The following is a 23641-nucleotide window of genomic DNA, read 5'->3' on the forward strand; positions in this document are numbered from 1 at the left end:
AGGGGGAGGTTGCGGTGGGCCAAGATCATACCATTGCACTCCAGCCTGGGCAGTAAGAGCAAAACTCCATCTCAAAAAAAAAAAAAAGCCAGGCACAAAAGGCTTTAGACTGTGTGAGTCCATTTATATGTAAGTCCAGCACAAATAAATCCACAGAGATGGGAGTGGATTGGTGATTGCCTGGGGAGGTGGGAATGGGTGGGCATGGGGGATGGGGGATGGGGGATGGGGCATGGGGGATCGGGGATGGGGGAGGTGATATAGCTCAAGGGTATAGAGTTTCATGGTGATGAAAATGTTCTCAAAAGGCGTCAATGGTTGCGCGTACCTGTGAACATACTAAAAACCATTGAATTGTACACTAGAAATGGAAGATTGTTATATGAATGATCTCAACAAAGCTTGAAAAAAAATGGCTTAGAATTTTGGCACAGATACTGAGTCCCCTTCCTGCTTCTGCTACTTAGCTGTGCGGTCGTGTATTGAAGCACATGGTAAATGCTCAGTTAGCTAGCGTCTGACTTCGTCTAGTTTTACAGCCCAGGAAATCCAGGCACTTCCTCCTCACTGGCATCAATGCTGACTTTGTCGGACATGGCCTGTTCCATGTCTCTGAGTCACATCTTTAACGGCGAAAGTCCTCAGCCCATCCCCATGTGAGCAACGGATACCAGTTTGCAAACTAGAGGGCTGGGAGGGCATTTAATTGGGACAGGCATGAACCACTTTGTGCCCAATGATGATCCCTGTGGCTGTCGAGAATGGATTGACGGGGAGCAAATGGAATCAAGGAGGTCTTTTTGGAAGCTTCTGCAAAACAGGTTATCTGATTTCAGGCATTAGCATTAGAGATGCCGGCTGGAGACTGGTTTCATGGGTGGAGGTGTTTCACAGCTTGAGGGGTATAATTGGGTGGCTAATTGGATACATAGGTGGGAATACAGGGGCTGGGTTTTGCAGAAACAGGAGCTGGAGATGGGTCTGCCTGGATGTCATGGCCTCCTAGGGGCAACTGGTTAATCTGCACATGGCTGAAAAACTGCAGAGGCAGAGAGGGCATCCATCAGGAATGGCAGGGCCAAGGCAGTGGATATGGAGTAGGGAGGAGAGAAACTGTCTCCTATGGGAGGTGTTGTAAAGATGGGCTTCCCTAGCATGCTGGGTGCAGGACCCACCGTAAGAAGCTATTGGCCCCCATCTGAACTTGGCCACATCCCTGGTGGGATTGTGGGGTGGTGGTGGAGGGAACACGAGTGTACCAAGGAAATGCCTCTGTTCCCTTGCAGAATTTGAACAAGGAAGTGTGGTATGTGCTGGGGTCACTGCCTGAGGCTCACAGGTCCCAGCTTTCAACATAGTTGTGTGGCTTTTAAGTTGGTCAACCTTGGGCAGGTCACTTGTCCTCTCTGAATCCGGTTTGCTCATCTAAAAATGAGGATGAGCGTTCTCTTTCTAGAAACACACAAAGTTATTATGTCCATCTTCCAGAGGAAGAAACTCGGAGGACAGAAGGTAAGTATCCTGTCCTAGGTCATGTAGCTCATAGATGGATCCAAGACGGTTTGGGCTCCAGAACACTTTGTAACCCCACACTATACTACCTGTTGATGAAGGATCAGTACGTGAAAGTGGCTTGTTCTAGGCCTGTTCTCCAGGGTGTATAATCTTTGGCAAAGACAGGAGTGGACTGGGTTGAAGGATTCTCTAAGATTACCTAACCCTCATTTTAAGTAACTTCACAAGCACAGAGTCTGAAGCTCATTTCCCAGACTCACACAGCCATCTAGCCAGATGCATGGCTTGACCCCAACTCTACCTGTGGCTCTCCTTCCACTCCCCTCCCTTGGCCAGCAAAGCAACCGTCTGCTAGATCCTGTTAATCCTGTCCAGCCCAAACTCAAACGTGGGGCTACAGGGCCATGGTACCAGGGTCTCACTGGTCACTGCCCTGACTGATGCGAGACTGGGTTTTTCGTCACTGCCTCTTGATGCCTTACACAACAGCCTAGCGTTTCAGAGAAGTCTGCGTGTTACAAAAAAAAAAAAAAAAAAAAAAAAAAAAAAGGCAGCAGGTGTTATTTGGGCTAAATTGACCTTGAAATTGATTTCTTTATTTTATGACTTACTGAGAGGAGATTAATACTTTTTTTTCCTGCAGTCTGAAACAATTTACATGGTAATAGAAGGCATAGTCAGTCAAATAAATTGCTGGAAGTAGTAGTGTTCCAAAGAGGGGGGAAAAAAAACCGGAGCTCAGTTGCATTGATTTCTTTGCCCTGGGGAGAAGCAGAGATTTTAACATCTGGGAATAGGGAGGTAAATTTTATCTCTCATTTTAAAAGCAGAGGACTGAAGAGCTTAATCTGACATTTACACAGAATTTTCCAAGTTGGGGGAAATGAAGGCAGCCCGAGTTCCTCGCTTGAAGGTTAGCTGGCGTTTCCTCTGAAGGGCTGGGGTGGTTTGATTTGGGAAGGTTTGGCGAGGCCAGGGTGTCATTAAGATGGGCTTGGAAGTTGACTTCGAGCTCTTGGCTGCCTTGCTGTGATTCGGGATGTGGTGGAGGAATGGGGTGGTGGTAGCGGACTGGCTGTGAAAGACTCGAACCCAGGCCCAGATGGGGCACTGAGGAACCATATAGGTGGAGGCCATGCTCCCAGCATTCTGGGTATTGCCTTGTAGTCACCCTACCCCAGGATGGCGTTTGATGTTCACTGATGCTTCAGCACACATGGATCCATGGGATTTGCCAGTTTGCTGGGTGCATTGGGTTGGAATCTGAGAGTGCTTCTACTTCAGTGGTGAAATGCAGTGATGGATTAGTCCTGCCTGCCATGGGAACAGAAGGGGACTGGTGGCTTGCATGCTATTTATATTTCCTGGCCAAATCCCCAATGCCAACATTTCTGCATTCAGACCACATTGACAGGACTCCTGTCCTCCAAAGCAACCCCAAATTCATTTACCACGTGATACAAACTAAATATATACCTGTTTTAGAAAATGTCAAGAAACGATGCCCTCCCTACCCAAGGGAGGGCTTGCCATTGTTGTCATGTGTTTTTCTCTTAAATTCTTTCCTTTAAAAAAATAAAAAGTTTCAGGTAAAACAAAAAAATATTTTCGACAGTAATACATGCTCAGTGTACAAAATTCAAGGGTCAGAAAAATACGTTTTCCTCCTATCACATCCTTTTCCTCCTCCAAAATGAGTCTTTTTGTTTTTCCTTTTTTTTGAGATGGAATTTCTCTCTTGTCACCTGGGCTGGAGTGCAGTGGTATGATCTCAGCTCACTGCAGCCTCCGCCTCCTGGGATCAAGTGATTCTCCTGCCTTGGCCTCCCAAGTAGCTGAGATTACAGGCACCCACCACTACACCAGACTGATTTTGTGTTTTTAGTAGAGATGAGGTTTCACCATGTTGGCCCTGCTGGTCTTGAACACCTGACCTCAGGTGATCTGCCTGCTTTGGCCTCCCAAAGTGCTGGGGTTATAGATGTGAGTCACTGTGCCTGGCCCAAAATGAGCCTTTTAAAAAAGACTGTTTCTTCTCTGTCTTCTGAAGATTTCAATGTGTGTACTAGAAATATCTATATTCTCAAAACACTGAACAGATGCGGAGTACGATACACACCACTGTGCATTTTGCTGTTTTTCCCCTGTCATTCCATATAAAGCTCCCTCATTATCTTAACTGACAGTTCTGCATTCGCCATAACTTACTTACTTGGCCTCTGAATGATGGAATGTATGTTGTTCCCAGTATTTTGTAATTACAGAAAGGGCTTCCGTGAATATCCTTGGCATAGGTCGTGTTATGTTCATGCAGATGTTTAAACAGGAGATGCTTGAAAAATGGAATCACTAGTCCAAATACTACCAAGTTTTAAATGTTAACCAATGTGTAATTCCACTACATATAAAGAATCCATGTTTCCCTACAGTCTTGCGATTTGCACGTTTTATTCGCATTTCGTCTTTGTCAGTCTCAGAAAAAAATAATATATTGCCTTATTTGCATTTCTTTTATTATGAGTGAAGTTTTAATGACCAGGATTATGGGTATTTCTTCTGACTGTCTTGTGAGATCGCCAGTACGTTTCCTTTGCTTGTTTTTTCCCATGGACTTCCTTTGGTGTTTTTATAATTGATTTGGGGAGACACTCTTTATAAATGATGTTGCCCCTTTGTTCACTGGGTTTTAGTTTTCTCAGATTGCCCTTTGTGTTCTACTTCATATATGATATTTTTTCGTGCATCCAATTTTATGTACACAGAATTTTAAATCTTCTGTTTTAAGTCTTTTGGTTTGGGGGTTATAATTAGAAGGAAGTTCACTAACACTCTGAGATTATAAAAAAAATATATATATATTTTAGACAGAGTCTTGCTTCAGCACCCAGGCGGGAGTGCAGGGACCCAGTCTTGACTCACTGCAACCTCTGCCTCCTGGGTTCAAGTGATTCTCCCGCTTCAGCCTCCTTAGTGCCTGGGATTACAGGTGCCCACCACCATACCTGGGTAATGGTTATATTTTAGTAGAGACGAGGTTTCACCATGTTGGCCAGGCTATAAAAATCTATCTGATTGTGTTATGTCTTCTGGTGGGACCATGCATAAGGAGTTATTTGGATGTTTTGCTTCTAAAAAGGAAGTCTCAGAGGTGTGGTAGAAAGGCGTGTGGTCTGTGATCACCCATCAGCTGTGATCTGGCTTCATAGGCTCCTCAGCCTGATTTCTTTATCTTGGCATCCAGACTTCCCAAGGAGAAATGTCACAGCCCTGTGGTCAGAACACTTTAGGGTTTGTTGGACCCGAGGGGTTCGATAGACCTTCAGAGCTGTCAGAGGTGTGGGATCCGGAGCAACTCCATGTTGAATAGGAGCTGGGTTAAATGAGTCTGAGACCTACTGAGCTGCATTCCCATATAGTTAAGGCATTCTTGGTCACAGGATGAGATAGGAAGTCAGCACCAAATACAGGTCATAAAGATGTCGCTGATAAAACAATACCAAAGACTTGGAACCAACCCACATGCCCATCAGTGATGGAGCGGATAAAGAAAATGTGGCATGTCGACACCATGGAATACTATGCAGCTATAAAAAAGGATGAGTTCATGTCCTTTGCAGGGACATGGATGGAGCTGGAAACCACCATTCTCAGCAAACTAACACAGGGACAGAAAACCAAACACCACATGTTCTCACTCATAAGTGGGACTTGAACAGTGAGAAGACATGGACACAGGGAGGGGAACGTCACACACCAGGGCCTGTCAGGGGGTCAGGGACAAGGGGAGAGATGGCCTTAGGAGAAATACCTAATGTAGATGACGGGTTGATGGGTGCAGCAAACCACCATGGCGCACGTATACCTATGTAACAAACCTGCATGTTCTGCACATATATCACAGTACTTAAAGTACAATAATAATAAAAAAAAAACCTCGCTCATAAAACAGGTCACAGTAAAGGAGCTGGCCAAAACCCATGAAAACCAGGATGGCCACACGACTGGCCTCTAGTCATCCCCACTGCTGCACTCCCACCAGTGCCATGACAGTTGACAAATGCCAAGGCAATGTCAGGAAGTTACCATGTGTGGTCTGAAAAGAGGAGACATGAATAATCCACCCCTCGTTTAGCATATCATCAAGAAATCAGAAAAATGGGCAACCAGGAGCCCTTGGGACTGCTCTGTCTTTGGAGTGGCCGTTCTTTTGTTCCTTTACTTTCCTAGTAAACTTGTTTTTGCTTTGCACTGTCAAGTCTCCCTGAACTCTTTCTTGTGGGAGATCCAAGAACAGTCTTTTGGGGTCTGGATTGGGACCCCTTTCCTGTAACAGAGCTACTGACCCCATTTGTTTTATACAGCCTTGGTCCTTGTCGGTCTCCCTGCTTCATGCTGGGAGCCCATGATGCACCACCCCCATCTCGGCCCCACACCTTCTGACTGTTTCTCGGGAGGCTCTGATCAGCCATGGCCTTGGCACTTCCCACCATCCTGGTCCATGTAGGTTTTACTGGTGCCATCACTGGGAACTCATCATGTACCCCGAACCCCACCCCTGACCCCACCCCTTCTGTCCATTGCTCCTGAAGCTTTGATTTGGTCCTCTGTTAACCTGTAGGATGGGCTGTTCATTTTTTTTCCACCTCCTATTTCTTTATATGAAATATGATATAAAGATCGATATATCTGGATGTGGCTATTCACAGGTAGGCACATAAACACAAGATTACATGGATATGTCTATGAACCCTGAAAATCTGAGACAGGTCTCAGTTAATTTAGAAAGTTTATTTTTTCAAGGTTGAGGACACACACCTGTGACACAGCCTCAGGATGTCCTGACGACATCAGACCAAGGTCAGAGCACAGTTGGGTTTTATACATTCTAGAGGGATGTGAGACATCAATTGACACATGCAAGGTGAACATTGGTTTGGTCTGGAAAGGTGGGACAACCTGAAGCAAAGGTGGGAAGACACAGAGAGGGGGCTTCCAGGTCAGAGATAGCTGGGAGACAAATGGTTACATTCTTCTGAGTTTCTGATTAGCCTCTCTAAAAGAGACAATCAGATACGCATCTATCTCACTGCACAAAGGGGTGACTTTAATGAGAATGGGAGGCATGTTGGCCCTAAGCAGTTCTCAGCTGGACTTTTCCCTTTAGTTTAGTGATATGGGGGCCCCTGGGATCTATTTTTCTTTTACATGTGTGTGTAAGGATTTATATACACAAAAAAGCGTGGCTGAACATGGTGGCTCATGTCTGTAATCATAGCACTTTGGGAGGTTGAGGTGGGTGGATCACTTGAGAACAGGAGTTCAAGACCAGCCTGGCCAACATGGTAAAACCCCGTGTCTACTAAAAATACAAAACATTAGCCTGACATGCTGGTGGGCACCTGTAATACCAGGTGCTTGGGAGGCTGAGACAGGAGAATTGCTTGAACCTGGGAGACGGAGGTTGTGGTGAGCTGAGATTGTGCCACTGCATTCCAGCCTGGGCATCAGAGCAAGACTCTGTCTCAAAAAAAAAAAAGTGTCCCCCAAAGTCATTTCCAATCAGGAAGAGGCTTTTTACAGGTAATTGTTATACAAAGAATATTATCTTGTAATGCCACCTCTGGGAGCTGACACCAGCCCATGACAAGTCTGGAGAGAATGATGTCTGAAGGCCCATCTGGGACCTCTGCATGGGTCATTGTCTAAACTGGCTAAATCCTTGTTGCTGGGGATTCATGTCCCAGATTTTGAAAGCTGTGAACTGAGGCACAAGAGGTTTCCAGGGAAGACTACTAGATGTCTAACGAAAGGGTGGAAAATGAGGGAACAGGACTTGTGGGGGAGAGAACAGCTGTGGACAGTGACCAGAGTGACAGCTGGCTCAGGATCCTGGCTTGGGATCTAAGAACGGTCGCAGATCAGATCTTCTCCTCCTCAAGAGTTTCCATTGGGGTGATCAGCTAGGCTGATCCACCTCCCTGGAAGCATCTCTTGGCTCTGGTTCCCCTGCTTGGTCAAACTTAGAATGTTAACATGTGCCTGTCTCTGTTTTCAAGGTAAGGAGGGAAACAGAGATACAAGGGATTGGGCATAGAGTTGGCTACCTTGTTCGGATAACACAGGGACTGTGTCATCCAAAAGAGGGTGCCAATTTAGGGTTAGAGTGCATCCCCAGTTCTAGGGTATGGAGAGGTGTAAAAGTGGCAGGAAGGGCAGAAAAAGTCTTTTGAGAAGAGCAGATAGAGTTGGTACCACTTCCTAGGAGTGAAGGCTTCCTGTACTCTTTCTGATTAAAATAACTTGGAAGTATGGCACAATGAGAGATAGTCAGCTAAAGAGGACACCAGGCCTCTCGGACCTCCAGCTGAGGGATGTCAAGAAGGAAAGTCCCTAGCTAGGGGAAGGGGGCTGGGAAGTGAGGAAGGGACAGAGAGGAAGAAGGCTGTGCTGCAGTAGCCAGACAGGAATTTCGTCCGGTAACTAAGTTTCCAAGTAAGATTGTACTTGAGTGTAAGTCCTAAGTTGTCTCTTTCTCGGCTCTGGGATACTGGTTGCCTGGATTCTCTATTCTCTTTTCTTCTAATCACCTTCCCCTGGAAGACTCTTAATTTTGCCTAGGTCTGGTGGTTGCTCTGGAGCCAATACTGGCTTCATAGACAAAGTCTTGGACTTGTGGAGTCCAACACGATGCAGACACCATTTCCATGGGTCTCCATCTCCCTTCCTGAGAAAGACAGATTGATTCTTGCTGCTTTGGGCAGGTGTGTGTCCCCAGACTGGTTAGAAGTGGGCAAGATGCTGGGTCACCTGTGAGTCTTGGAGGGAGGCCCCTCTCAGAGAAAGGCCCGTGCCGTAGACGGGGATCCCAGGACATCTAAAAAAAACTCATGTCTTGTCACTTGGTTGAAATCCGCTCTTGGGCTTAACTTGTTGATGAAGTTCAGTTTCTTACTGGTCTGTCTATAAAGTGGGACTGAAATAGAAGTGACAAAAACCAGGCATTCTCCACCCAATGGACATTCTCTCAGAGGAGAACTGGTGTATCTCGCAGCAAAATCTCTGCATCAACATCCTCCCCCTTCTCTCCCCTCTCAGGCTGCTGCTGCAGGGAGTTGCTGGAAGCAGGGGACACACTTTGTGTTCATTTGTTCACTTCAGGAACGAGGAAGTGGAGGGTGGGTGTGGTGTGAGGACAGTTCTCCGTGTAGAGGGAGGAGAGGAACAAATGCAATGTTGATTTCTTGGTCACCAGATTTTTCCATGAGCAATGTCTACTAGAAAACTGCAAAAAGAGAAATGATAAAATATGTGCGTTCTCAGGATAAGTTTTGAAACTAGGTACAGAAACAGAAATCCCAGAACTCGTCTGAGTAATTCTTGTGGCTGGTACAGGAAAGAGCAGGTAGCTTCTGTCCCTCTCTGCTTCTCTCTTTTGATCTCTCTGTCTCTCTCTCTCTCTACCTCTCCTTCTCCTCCCTCCTCTCTCCCAGTTTCTCTTCACCTCTCCTCCTTCCCTCTTTCTTTTCCTCTCTCTCCCACCATCTCTCTTTTGAGAAAGGGTCTTGCTTGAGACACACCCATACACCTCTCTCTGCCCAGTAGGTTTAAGGGGTGACTCCAGGCTAAAGCCTGCTTTTTTTTTTTTTTTTTTTTTTTTTTGAGATGGAGTTTTGGTCTTGTTACCTAGGCTGGAGTGCAATGGCATGATCTCATCTCACTGCAACCTCTGCCTCTCTGGTTCAAGCGATCACCCTGCCTCAGCCTCCCAAGTAGCTGGGATTACAGACACCCAATAGGACACCTGGCTAATTTTTGTATTTTTAGTGGAGATGGGGTTTCGCCATGTTTGCCAGGCTGGACTCGAACTCCTGACCTCAGATGATCTGCCCGCTTCGGCCTTGTTGACTCTTGATTAATGACAGTGTGGAGTGTTAGTCATTGCGGATGCTTCTGAGGCAGGAGCATTTCCCCAGAGTTGCTGGTGACCAGCCTTAACGTGCTTCTGTGCTGTACCTCGTGGGAAGGTGGACGAAGGCCTCGGGAATACTCCCGTGGTGATTCACATCCTGGTGTTTGCAGTAGGCATGCTCAGTGCAAGCTGAGCCTTCACCACAGCCCGGCTGAGTGCTGTGTTCCCTTGGTCGAGTCCCTCAGTCTCTCAGTTGCTTCTTCACTTGTAAAATGGGGCTGAGGTTATACCCTAGTAAGGATTCAGGGTGAAAATGTACAAGAAACACACAGTGGCCAAGCGCCGTGGCTTACACTTGTAATCCCAGTACTTTGGGAGGCCAAGGCAGGTGGATCACCTGAGGTCAGGAGTTCGAGACCAGCCTGGCCAACATGGTGATATCCTGTATTTATTAAAAATATCAAAACTTATCCAGGCATGGTGGTGGGCATCTGTATTTCCAGCTACTCAGGAGACTGAGTGACAGAGTGAGGCTTAGCTCAAAAAAATAAATAATAATAAAAAAAAGTAGCACATAGCCTTGCAGGTGCTCCCTAGGTGCAAACAGCTGCTGGAGCGGAAGGTGGAAGGTTGGGGACCCCTGGCATCCTCAGGCTGGGATGAGGAGTCCACACTGAGAGACATCTCGACCAGCACTGCCTCCGGGGTGTCAGGGGTCAAGGATGCAATTTTATTTGCTGGTAGCCACATTAAAAATTAAAAAGAAACTGACGGAATTAACTGTGATAATAAATTTCCTTTGAGATAGTTGTAATATATATTTACATTTTTAAGCATAGCAATATATTTTATTTTTATGTATTATTAAACGTGATTCTAATGTGTAATCGATATAAAAATATTAATGAAATATTAATATTAATGAGATACTTTATATTCATTTTCTTCCTCGTGTCCTGAAAGCCCAGTGAGTATTGTGTATAATGAGACTAACCACAGGGCTCCGTAGCCACATGGGACTAGTGGCCACCACGCTGGGCAGTGCAGGTGTAGACCCAGGCAGGGGAGGGCTGGGGAGTTGGCCGTACTGTGGCTAGATGCAGAGAGACATTCTGGGATCATGCTAAACTGGGTTATTCCAGGTTAGAATTTTTTTCCTCAACCCGGATTTCCTAACCTTCTCTTTTTACTTGTTTGTTTTTGCCAGGACTACAAGTCTGAAAACTCACCCCTCCTCCCCAGTGCCAAGAACAGCCTGCAAGACTCCGTAAGTAGAAGCATTTTGCTGAACAGATGAGATTTTGAAACTCCTTTTGCATCGTTCTCGGCCTCTCTGGTCTCTGTCATCCATCACCAGGAAAGGTTTTTACCTGAAACTAATCTTGCTGGAGAAGTAACTGGGTTTGAGGGGAATACATTTTCCCAAGCACGTGCGCAATTTCTTTTAGGAAGCACCTGGGCCGTATTCCCAGCCTCCGGTACGTGGTGTGAGAGCCGTGTTCTGCCCTCTAAAAAGGACCAGGTCCGCTGGGGGACAGACCTGGGGCACAGTGGTCGGTGACGAGGCTGCAGATCGGTCCCTCTGCCCCCTGGCGTGAGGGCCCCAGGTTTTAGGAGAGTGGATGGAAGTCAAATTTCATTTGGTTGTCTTCCTGGTAGGGACAGGGATGCTTCCTGAGTGCCCTGGGGCCCTGGATCATGGCGTCAGGCTTAGAGTCACTGGGGCACACAACTTGGGATGATGGCAGTGAATTCCCATGCATCCCTCATCTGTCACCCATGAGTTGAGTGGCCAGGAAGCTTCCTGCACAGATAATTCTGAAATCACGTGTGCACAGCCTCTCAGTGATGTGATCGTGGTGTGGTGCATTCCCCAAGTGTGACCTGTTTGTGTATTGCTGGTGACCTTGAGATGACATCAGTTACACACAGACGGTTGTTTCGTACTCATCGTAGAAGACATAGAGAAGTGTTATAATGATCGTCTCTTTACAGGCGTCACAAATGGTTTTCTGTTAATGGTAGTGGTACGAAATTTCCTTCAAAAATACTTCAGTGGCTGGGCATGGTGGCTCATGCCTTTAATCCTGGCACTTTGGGAGGCCGAGGTGGGCAGATCACCTGAGGTCGGGAGTTCTAGACCAGGCTGACCAAGACAGAGAAACCCCATCTCTACTAAAAATTCAAAATTAGCTGTGCATGGTGGTGCATGCCTGTAATTCTAGCTACTAAGAAGGCTGAGGCAGGAGAATCGCTTGAACCCGGGAGGCGGAGGTTGCAGCAAGCTGAGATCATGTCATTGTATTCAGCCTGGGCAATAAGAGCAAAACTCCATCTCAAAAAGCAAAAAACAAAAAAAAACTTTAGTAAAAAAAAAATGAGTTGACTCAAAGACGAAAAATGGTATGGCAAGAACGATGTAAGTCCCCTAAGACATTGTGACGGTGGTGAGCGAACGGCTGAGAGTAAATTCTTTTATCAAAAGATGTTCATGGCCGGTCACAACGGCTCACACCTATAATCCCAGCACTTTGGGAGGCCAAGGTAGGAGGAATCGCTTGAGCCGAGGAGTTGGAGACCAGCCTGGGCAACACAGGGAGACCTCATCGCTACAAAAAATGAACAAATGAGCTGAGTGTGATGGTGTGCGCCGGTAGTCTCAACCACTCGGGAGGCTGGGGTGGGAGGATTGCTTGAGCCCAGGAGGCAGAGGCTGCAGTGAGCTATGATTATGTCACTGCACTCCAGCCTGGGCAAACAGAGGGAGACCCTGTCTCAAAAAAAACAAAAACAAAAAATTCTGCTTGGCCCTGGGCCTCAGGCCTTGGCGGTGAGTGCGCTCTGATTTTGGAACGTTCCTTCCTCTTGATGCCCCAATCCATGCTGATCCTTGGTGTGAGCTGGAATATCCTGGGGCCCCACTGCTTGGTGCTTGTCTGTTGCCCCCAAATAATTTTCCAGGCTGGGTTTTTTATAATAAATCTCATTAATGGATCATCTGAAAGTAGTGTTTACCTGCGATGCCAAGAGGAAGAGGAAGAGGAGGAAGGGTTGGTGAGAAATGACAACCACACATCCAGCCTCCTTTTCCTACTTCTCAGTTGACTGAATGTTCGATCTCTTTCTCAATGACTCCGTAAGGTGAGTGCGGTTTCTATCCTGGTTTTATGGCTTAGGGAAGCCAAACTCAAGTAACGTAATGTGCCCATGGTCACACAGCCTGGACTTACCCTCTGACCCACTGCATCAGTGGCGCACGCAGGAGTCTTGAGGCTCCACATCAAGTGTGGGAAATATTCTTCCCATTTTGGATAGATGGAAAAATGATACATGAGGCAGGGAAGTATCGTGCTGGCTGTCCCTTGCACGTGACAATTACCCTGAACTTAGTGACTTCAACAGCAGACTTTCAGTATCTCACTGTTTCTGCAGGTCAGTAATCTGGGAGTGGTTTGCTTGGTGGTCCGGCTCAAGGTTCCTGTGAGCTGGGGCTGCTGTCTTCTGAAGGCTGGAGTGGGGCTGGAGGATCCACTTCCCAGGAGGTTCACCTTACAGCTATTGTCAGGAGGCCATGGAGCTGCTTGAGTGTCCTCAAGACATGGTGGGTGGCGTCTCCCAGGGTGAGAGATCTGAGAGAGTAAGAGCAAAGTAGAAGCCACGTGGGATGATGATAGTGGTGAATCGCTGTACATCCCTCCGATGACCTGGCCTCAGATGTCCTGTGCCGTCTGCTCTGCTCTATTTGATCAGTCATATAACCCAGTCCTCGAGAGACTGTGGAAGTACACCACATAAGGGCATGAGTATACCCGGATGAGGGGTCATGGGACCATCTTGGAGGCTGGCCACTGCACTCTCCATAATCTTGAAATAACTATGTTTTGCAGTTCTGTCCAGGATGCTTGTAACGTCACACCGAGTCTATGAAAAGAAAACAAAGATACTAAACCCATTTTGCAGATGGGGAAATGAGGCGTCGAGCAGGAAAGTGACCAAAAAGACTCGATGTTGGTGGTGCAGACACTTTTGAAGGGAAAGTAGTTAGAAAAGCTCATTGCCCACAATAGGATCAAAGGTGTCTGAGGTGGCTCCATTTCTCCACTGCTTAGGATAGTGCCTGTGCCAGCTAGATTTCAGCTCTCTTGGGTTGGGTCAGGTATTTCCTGGTCCCCAACCTCACTCACTGAGGTGGATGTGTTCTCTCTAGTGGAAGGGATGATGGTATCGTGCTGGTTTCTTCTCTGGAGGCTGTGGATTTTTTCTAGGGTTGCAGAGACTCATGCTGTGAGGATCCAGTTGCTTGCCCCTCCTTCTCCAGCTTCTGACTGTAGCAGGACTACTGGGCTGGGTCCTTCTGGCTGGAGTCTCACAGCCTTGCCTTCCACATGACGTGGAATGTGTCATGGGTGGAAGCAGTCGTTTTCACGACCTCTGCTGGAGGCAGCCTATGTTGGCCCGGCCACCTCTGGATGGCAGATCACCTCCCATTCATATGTGTCACAGTGTAAAATGTGTTCCGTCTTTGATCTAGCAGTCACAATTCCAGGAATTTGCACCTTGGAGATGATTGCACAAGTGTGAGATGTGTTTGTATATTTATTAAGGAGATGATGGTAATAGCAAAAATGATTTTAAAAAAGATGTGCCCTCAATATCCCTCCATAAGGAATAGTTTAAGTAAATTGTGTGTATCCATAAAGTCCAATTCCAAGCCGCTGCTAGGATTTCATGGTGAGGATTTATGTCTATTGACTTGAAAAGACGCTCATGACATATTGTTGAGTGAGAAATACAGCCTGTGTTATATGATTCCAATTACGCGCAAACTGTATTCATAGATCTCCTTTTCTCTGAGTGCAGAGATGTCAGAAAGGCAGATGGAAAGTTCAACTCAATTGCTGGGTTTTGCATTTTTCTTTAGACTCTTTTTTTTTTTCTATAGTGAGCAGTTACTTTCTTTGACAGTGGTGGTAATATAATATTAGTAATAATAAAGTAGTCATAATGTAATATAGTAAGAAGCAGTAATAGTAGTGATAATACTAATATTAGTAATAGTAATGGCTATTTATAAAATTAAGCAGTGTGTTCTGGACTGTTAAGGTTTTGCTGGACAGCTGACAGTATATTCATTCAACTTTGGTTCTCAGTTGTCATGGAAATGCTGTGACGTCCCTCTAGAGGAGTGAAAATGAGGTTTACAAGACGGAATGTGGCCTCTGGACAGAATCTTTGGCCTTTGCCTGCTCCAGAATGCAGAATGCTCCAGCCCATGGCATCTCACTGCCCTTCCCACTCACTGCCCTGTGGTACCAGTCAGTTCCACTTTTTCTTACCTCCACCTCCCTGCTTTGGCACTGCCTCCTGGAAAGGGCTTTCCCTGGATGCAGAAAGTACATTTTATCAGCATTCAGAATAAAATAGAATAATATTTTATTCTATTTTAATAATAGTTAGCATCTTTGGGAACCAGGAAGTACCTGGCATTGCACCCAGCATTTCACCGGCATTGTGTCTTTCTGTCCCCAGAGTAGTCCAAGGTGAGAAGACCTATCTAACCCCCTTGTTTACAAGTGGGGAAGCTGAGGCTCAGAGGAGCGTGGCTTGCACAGTCTCATAGCTAATGGGGAAACAGTCTGAGGTTCAGACCTAGATTGAGCTGTTTCCCATGCTGTGTTGAGCTGAGGGGAAGGCCAGCAGGTTCTGTTTGGTGATGCAGGGGACATTTCTGGGAACCTGTGTCTCAGGTGCAAAGTTAATTCCAGAGTTATCGGGTAACATAAAAATCACACCTGGTCAGTTACCTGTGCAAGTTCCATTGGAGACCAATCGAATACAGCCATACTTTCCTTGACTGTTAGAAAAAATGAGGGTCTTGGCTTAGATGCCAGATGAAGTGATTGTGTTGACATGAGGAGCTAGATGAATGAAACATACCCCTCTTTAAACATTGGAGTCATCTGTGATCATGTGGCCATGTGGTAGAGAGGCACTTGGGAATGAGACTGAGTGGGAAACTTACGGGTTCAAAAGTGAACTTTCGGGTTTACTCTGGAGCAAATGCATCCTGAACCCATGGAAATGATGCTACCCAGCATAAGAACCATACAATTACTTTTTCTCTCTTTCTTGATGTACTAGAAACTATACCCTCCTATACCCAAAACATTACTAATCATTGGTGCCATTCTCCCCTCCTATATCCAAGACAGACATTACTAATCAATGGTGCCATTCTCCCCTCCTATACCCAAGGCATACATTACCAATCACTGAGGCCATTCCCCCCTTCTGTACCCAAGGCAGACATTACTAATCAATGGTGTCACTCTCCATTCCTATACCCAAGGCAGTAAACATAGTGCAGTTAAGTGGAAGAACCCACATTTCTACTTTGTTCTGCTTCATTCCAGAGCCATATTTCATAACCCCTGTACTTTTCTGTAATAGAAATACACAAAATCCATTTTCTATGCCTGCTTAAGAGACTTTAAGAGACTTAATGCTTCAGACGACACCTGTCTACCATCTTACAGCTTCCATTGATCATAGATCTGGACATAGCTGAACTGGGTTCTCTGCTTAGGGTCTCACAAAGCTGCAGTCAGGGGAGTTGGCAGGAGCTGGGGGTTTCTTCAGGAGCTCAGGGTCCCTTTGTGAGCTCACTGGTTGTTAGAAGCATTCCATTTCTTGTGGCTGTAGGATGCAGGCACGCAGACCCTAGAGGCTGCCTACAGTTCTCTGACACATGGCCTTCTCCATAGGTAGTTTACAATGTGACAGTGTGCTTTTCCCGGGCGTGTCTCTCTCGCACATGCTAGCCACATGGAGTCTTGTGTGCACATGTCCCGAGATAATCATGAGATGCCCGTCATCTTTTCTATTGGTTAGAGGTAAGTCATGGGTCCTGCTCACACGCTGCTTAACATGGGGCCACCCTGATGTCTGTCTATGCAGATACAGTCCCGAGATGAGCCTGGCTTTCTCCTTTTCTCGGGGCCAAGTGCTGCTATTTCTCTCCAGCATTTTCCTTTTCCTGCGAAAAAGGGGCTCATGCTCCCGCTCCCCCAGGAACCTGACCACATCCGTGTTTGACCCCACAGACTTCCTTATTCCCTGGCCATCTGGGCGACTTAACTTCCTGCCCATGTCACCTCTGTAGAATGTCCCCTGCTGCAGTCTCAGCAAATGAATATTTAATGGAATGCTGCCACCTTTTGGAATTTAGCAAAAGTGATCTCCGTTGTTCAGAGGGATGGAACTGAGGCTCCTGTTCCCTTCTCTACTGCTTGCACACACACAGCCAGTCACCCGGGCTTCGTTTCTGCTGAGCGTTGTTGACTCAGGTTGGACATGTCTCTTCATGAGGCAGGTTTGCTTGTCCTTCCTGCTTTGGTTTCTAGTTGCTGTGAGTGCTGATGGGCTTGTTCCCTGTTTTACCCTCCAAGAGACAGCAGGATATAGAAGAGATAGGGCACTGGACTGGATTTCATCTCTGATTCTGCCACCAACTTTCCAAGGACTTTGGCTTCTGTTCTGTGAAATGAGGGTTTCTCAGGCTCTTTCTGCTCTCACATCCCTGATCCAGGTTATGATGCCTGTAACCGTGTATGGGGAATAGGTAACACCTTATTTACAGATGGCAGTCAGATGGTAGTGGAGGTTAGACCCCGGCCCAGGTCAAGGATGCCAAGGCTATATCTGTACTCAGCAGGGAAGAGTGGTGCCATTGATGAGTGATGTCTGCCTCAGGCATAGGAAGGGAGAGTGGTGCCACTGATGAGTAATGTCTGCCTTGGGTCTAGGAGGGCAGAATGGTGCCATTGATTAGTAATGTCTATGGTGGGACTATGAGGGGGAGAATGGTGCCATTGATGAGTAAGGTCTGTGTCAGGTATAGGAGGGGAGAGTGGCACCATTGATGAGTAAGTTCCGCCTTAGGTGTAGGATGGGAGAGTGATGCCATTGATGAGTAATGTCTGCCTTGGGTCCAGGAGGGCAGAGTGGTGCTATCACTGAGTAATGTCTGCCTTGGGTCAAGGAAGGGAGAGTAGGGCCATCGATGAGTAATGTCTGCCTCAGGTCTAGGAGGGGAGAATGGCACTACTGATGAATAATGTCTGCCCCAGGTATAGGAGGGGAGAGTGGTGCCATTGATGAGTAATGCCTGGCTCGGGTCTGGGGGGAGAGTGGCACCATTGATGAATAAGGTCTGCTTTAGGTATAGGATGGGAGAGTGGTGCCATTGATGAGTCATGTCTGCCTTGGGTCTAGGAGGGCAGAGTGGTGTCATTGATTAGTAATGTCTGCCATGGGTCTAGGAGGGGAGAGTGGTGCCATTGATGAGTAAGGTCTGGCTTGGGTCTAGGAGGGGAGAGCAGCACCATTGATGAGTAAGGTCTGCTTTAGGTATAGGATGGGAGACTGGTGCCACTGATGAGTAATGTCTGCCTCAGGTATAGGAGGGGAGAGTGGTGCCATTGATGAGTAATGCCTGGCTTGGGTATAGGAGTAAAGAGTGGCACCATTGATTTAACAATATCTGCCTTGGGTATAGGAGTGGAGAGTGGCACCATTGATTAGTAATGTCTTCCTTGGGTATAGAAGGGAAGAGTAGCACTATTGATTAGTAATCTCAGTCTCAGGTATAGGAGGGAAGAAGGATACTCATGATGGGCAATGTCTGCCTTGGAAACAGGGGGAGAGAGTGCCAACACAGGTGCTGTCCCAACTCCAGGTGTCTCATAGGGACTTTTAGCAGCCATCTTGGAACCCGTCGGCTACCCCACCTTTCCCAAGGCTTCTCTTTCTGTATATTCACAGGCATAGCTGTCCTTCCTCTTCCCTGGCATCCTTGGCATTTCCGTCTCTCACTCTCATTCTGAAGTTAGCAGAGGTTGCCTGTGGCATGTCTCTAGTCCGATTGGTCAGCTCACTTGCTGAACCATAACTCCCTCCTTTCCACACACTTGAGCAGCTGCACGTGATGTGAGAGTAGACTGCAAGGTCCTGTGATTCCACGCTTGGCATTTGGATCCTACCTTGTGGCTTCTCTAACCTTGCCTGCTACTCTCTTCCCACCCTGTCCTCCGGGGTCTACGCCCCATGTTCCCTGACTACAGACCTTTGCTTAGGCTATCTTTTCTGCTTGAATTCTTCCCTCAAATCTGACTGTCCAAATTCCTAACCATTCGTCCAGATTCATCAGAAAAGCCTTGTTCAGAGATTCCTCCTAAATGCTCTGGTTGTGTTAATCACCAGCCACAAAATGCCCTCCACCCTCATTCCTACCCCCTTCCTTCCTCACCACCTCTCTTCCTCACCTCCTTTCTCCCTCACCTCCCCTTCTCATCTCTTCCTCACTCTACTCCCTGCCCTCCCCCAAACTATATAGCAGTCACTGCTAAGAGTTGGAATAAGAGTTACATGCTAAGAGTTGCATGTCAATAAGACTCAAACCCTGCCCTCAAAGGGTTTGCAGTCTGCGAGGAGGAACAAGGATGAATAAGAAGTAGCCCATAACTGAGGCACAATTTGATTCTTTGTAGTATAGGAAGAATACAAAATTGAGTGGTGGTGCAAACAGGTAGTCAGGGAAGGCTTCATGGATGAGGTGACACTTAGAGTCTTGAACGACAAGGGGGAGTCATAACACTGATTGCAGGAGATGGGGGAATCCAGGTAGAAAGAACAGAATCATCAGAAATGTGGGCATGGACTTGGGTCTGTTTTATTCTGGAGGATGGAATGTCAGGGGTTGGCAGGAGAAGCAGGCATGCCCCAGTACTCCATAGTGCTTAAGAAGCTGAGCTATTGCTGTGATTGGTGTGGGGCCACTGAAAGGTTGTAAGCTGGTGATTGCCTGGATCTGATTTGCATTTTAGAAAGATCTCCCTGGGACCTGGCTTAGGAGGCTGGGAGACTGCAGGAAGCCTGGGTCCCTCCCGGGTATTTTTCACCATGTCTCCTCACTGGAGTGGGCTGGGGAGCAGAGGGGTCACCAGCTCTATGCCCAGACTCCTGGGCATGCTCTGCTTCTCCCCACTAATGTGCCTTCTACAGCATCTGCTCGGCAGAAAACCGAGTGTGCGGACGAGATAACGGCATTAGGAGCAAGAGGACAAAGCTGATACTCGGGGCAGTGAGACATGGAGGCTTAAATTCTTACCCTGCAGAATATCACCCGTGATGCTGGCCCCGTGGTTCTGATTAGAGGAGGATGGACTTGCTGGGATGAAATGCTAAGTGGCGCTCTTGATCTCGGGCGCAGCCGGTGCAGGGTCTGCTGCTCTGGTGAACACCCCTGCCATTTCTCTGTGCTGCTTTCTGCCAGATAAGGGGGGAATCGATTTAGCAATTTCCCACATTTCTGAGGATGGCTGTGCCCCTGGAGACACGGTGATGATACTGACAGGTTTCCATGTTAGCCTTGAACTATGTATGGGGCACAGTCCTTCCCATCTCCTGACAGGGCGCCTGAAATGCAGTAGGTGCTCCGTGAAGGCTTGCTGTTGAAATGAATGAGTGGAAGTATCAGCTTTGTTGGTTTATAGTATCACAGAAGGCTCCCTCAGACCTCGCCCGTCCACACTGCCTGCCCCAATGTGAGGTCATTGCCTTTCTATTTCCACGGGTCTCATTGCTGAAATCTTTATAAATGGACCTCTAGTACAGTCCATATGTATCTGCCTTCCTTCCCTAGGAGAGTCACTCATGCTCCTGCATGCACCGCTAGCTACTCTTTTTAATGGCTGGATGGTATTTCATCGTGCGATTGGTCCGTGACATACCTGTTCTCCCACAGACGAGCATTTGGGTTGTTTGTAGTTTGGGGCTCTGTGCACCCTGGCACCTGTTGTTTGGTGGCCACAGACACTCATTTATCTGGGGAGTGTCCCTGGGCGTGTATCTGCTTGGTCACAGAATAGGCACCTGCTTACTCTGAGGAGCTTCTATACAAAAGTTGCCCAAACAGCACTTTGTACCAGCGCTCACTCCCACCAGCGGTGACGACGAATCCCCCTTGCACGCTCATTCTCTGAGTGCGTACCTTGTGAACTGTCACAACACCCCGGGGGCAAGTGTGGTTATCATCACCCCCAGTTCACAGAGGGGCACCCCGAGTCTCAGCTGACTCGGTCAGTGTCGCAAGGGTGTAGCACCCAAACCAAGGGCTCTGCTTCTGGAACAGCAGTGGCCTCCTCAACAACCAAAGCATACCCTGATGCTGGGCAGCTGTGCTGGGCCCACATGACGGAGGGTCAGCATGGCAAAGTGGTTCTGTGCATGGCCGGGAACCAGGCTGCAACCTTGAATCCTAGCCCTGCCACCTGCTTGCTTTGGAAGCCTGGGCTAGTGGCGTGCCCTCTCTGTGCTGTCACTTTTCTTCTCTGTAACACAGAGTTGATAAATTAGGTTTGCTAGGAGGATTCAATGAGTTAATATAGGTAAAGCCTTAGGAGAGGGCACAACAGAAGGTTTTATTATTATCATTAATTTTGAGATGGAGTTTCGCTCTTCTTACCCAGGCTGGAGTGCAATGGCGCGATCTCGGCTCACTGCAACCTCCACCTCCTGGGTTCAGGCAGTTCTCCCGCCTCAGCCTCCTGAGTAGCTGGGATTACAGGCACGCGCCACTGTGCCCAGCTAATTTTTTGTGTTTTTAGTAGCGAAGGCGTTTCACCATGTTGACCAGGATGGTCTCGATCGTTTGACCTCGTGATCCACCTGCCTCGGCCTCCCAAAGTGCTGGGATTACAGGCTTGAGCCACCGCGCCCGGCCCTGGTTTAATTATTATTATTGATTATTTCACTTCTGCCCAGTTAGTTGAGTGCAGAGAAGAGGCTGCAAGCCCTGTAATAGTTGTAGAGCTAACAGATGTGAGATACACTGCTTACCCTCCCTCCCATCCCCTGTCCTCTGAAGGAAGCTGGCTTTCCTGATGAAATCCAGAATCTAATTTTGCGTCCTGATCATTGGTTTCACAAAGCCTGCTGGGGTGCGGTCCGGGTGGTCCCTTCTGAAATGCGTCTCTGCTCTTTAGTGCCCCTAATAAGAAATGCAGTCTGTTTGCTCAAGGTTTTACCCTTTGCAGAAACGGTTAGACTCCTTTCTTCCCCCGCATATCCATTTCACAAATCCATGCCAAATATTGATGTTTGATAACTACAAATATCACACATAGCTTTTAATCAGGAAAGATGGAAGGAAGATAGGGGAGCAAATACATCTCTGTAAGGGAGTTCAATGTTCTCAGTGATTTTGCTAAGAAATAAAATTACCAGAGGGAGGGGAGAGGGCTCCGTGATGTGTACCCAAATGGGCTGAACCACCTAGAACTTCCTGGGCCTTTCTTCCAAACCCTCACGGCTTGCATTTGAGTTAGGTATTCACTCCCCAAACTGCAGATGCTATCTCATTTTACAGAAAGGAGAGCTGTATTTTGAATGCGAATTTCCGACATGCCATCGGTCTATCCCATCACCAGCAAAACCCATCCTGCCAACTCCATCCCGTCTCTGTCGCCTGCCTGAGATGGGAGTGGAATACAAATGCCTGTCACCTCCCACTCTAGAGAAGAGTCAGCCTGCTGGGGGCAGAGCAGAGGTCAGCTTCCAGGCTTTTGTCCAAGGAAGCTGTTTCCTTAGTGTGGAGACAAAGGGCGGGATTGTCCTGGGGTACTGGCAGGTGCCAAGCATGTGGAGATGTCCCTCATGCCAGCCAAGGTTGATCCAGGGTCATTCTAGGCCAGAGCTTGGCCAAGCCAAGTGGGACCCCATGACCTGCATCCAAACCCTCATGAACAGGGCAGCCCCCAGTGTCCTGGTGCATTTCAAACTTGACTTTTTTTTTTTTTTTTTTTTTTTGAGACAGTCTCACTCTGTTGCCCAGGCTGGAGTGTAGCAGTGGGATCTCAGCTCATTGCAACCTTTGCCTCCTGGCTTCAAGCAGTTCTCTGCCTCAGCCTCCCCAGTAGCTGGGATTACAGGCATCCACCACCATGCCCACCTAATTTGTTTATTTTTAGCAGAGATGGGGTTTCACCGTGTTGGTCAGGCTGGTCTTGAACTCCTGACCTTGTGATCCACCCGCCTCAGCCTTACTTGACTGTTTTTCACCGTTCTCATGCTTTCTGGCCTTTATACATGCTATTCCCCTGACCTCAAATGCTTTTCCCTAAGACTTGTGTAGCTCATAATTTCTTTCCTTCTTTCTTTCTTTCTTTCTTTCTTTCTTTCTTTCTTTCTTTCTTTCTTTCTTTCTTTCTCTTTCCTTCCTTCCTTCCTTCCTTCCTTCCTTCCTTCCTTCCTTCCTTCCTTCCTTCCTTCCTCCTTTCTTCCTTTCCTTCTTTCTTTTCTCTTTCTTTCTTTCTTTCTTTCTTTCTTTCTTTCTTTCTTTCTTTCTTTCTTTCTTTCTTTCTCTTTCTTTCTTTCCTTTCTTCCTTCCCTCCCTCCCTCCCTCCCTCCCTCCTTCCTTCCTCCCTCCCTCCCTCCCTCCCTCCCTCCCTCTCTCTCTCTCTTTCTCTCTTTCTCTCTTTCTTTCTTCTTTCTGACGGAGTTTCTCTCTTGTTACCCAGGCTGGAGTGCAATGGCGCGATCTCGGCTCACTGCAACCTCCGCCTCCTGAGTTCAAGCAATTCTTTTACCTCAGCCTCCCAAGTAGCTGGGATTACAGGCGCACGCCACCATGCCCAGCTAATTCTTGTATTTTTAGTAGAGATGGGGTTTCACCATGTTGACCAGGATGGTCTCAATCTCTTGACCTCATGATCCACCCACCTCAGCCTCCCAAAGTGCTGGGATTACAGGCGTGAGCTACTGCGCCCGGCCCTATCTCATAATTTCTTTTGATCAGCCAACTCCTTTGCGCTGAGCACTATTCTAGAAGCTGAGGGCTTCCTGGCAGGTCTCCAAGTTCAAGGTTCTGTCATCGTTGTTTAACTCGCCAAATCGAGGTAGATGGATTATTTTTCTTTGCCCACTGGCATCCAATGACTAGATTCTATGGATGAGCGTAGAAGTCCATCTTTCCTGTCTGACTCCTTCATCTCCCATTCCTCCCCTGCAGAATTTCCTTGGACTTTTAAAAAATCCTGCTGCTGCTGCCCTTCAGGGTCCCAGTTCTTTGACTGAGGTCGTTTCCCTCCACTCTTCTCAGTGGGATTTGTGTGGGGAGTGTCCAATTCTGTAGGAGGACTGAGAAAGAAGCTCAGCCTT

At 47.4% G+C, this 23641-nt stretch overlaps 1 protein-coding gene across 1 annotated transcript in view; it reads left to right on the top strand.

Annotated features, from left to right (window-relative positions):
* The window catches only part of RBFOX1 (RNA binding fox-1 homolog 1), a 2602982-nt gene that overhangs the window by 369491 nt on the left and 2209850 nt on the right, over positions 1-23641 (top strand). The window contains 1 exon segment of the mRNA XM_078344605.1: positions 10632-10691. Coding sequence (XP_078200731.1) covers positions 10632-10691 — 60 coding nt within the window.

The sequence above is a fragment of the Callithrix jacchus genome, chromosome 12, assembly GCF_049354715.1.
Source record: "Callithrix jacchus isolate 240 chromosome 12, calJac240_pri, whole genome shotgun sequence".
NCBI lineage: Eukaryota > Metazoa > Chordata > Mammalia > Primates > Cebidae > Callithrix > Callithrix jacchus.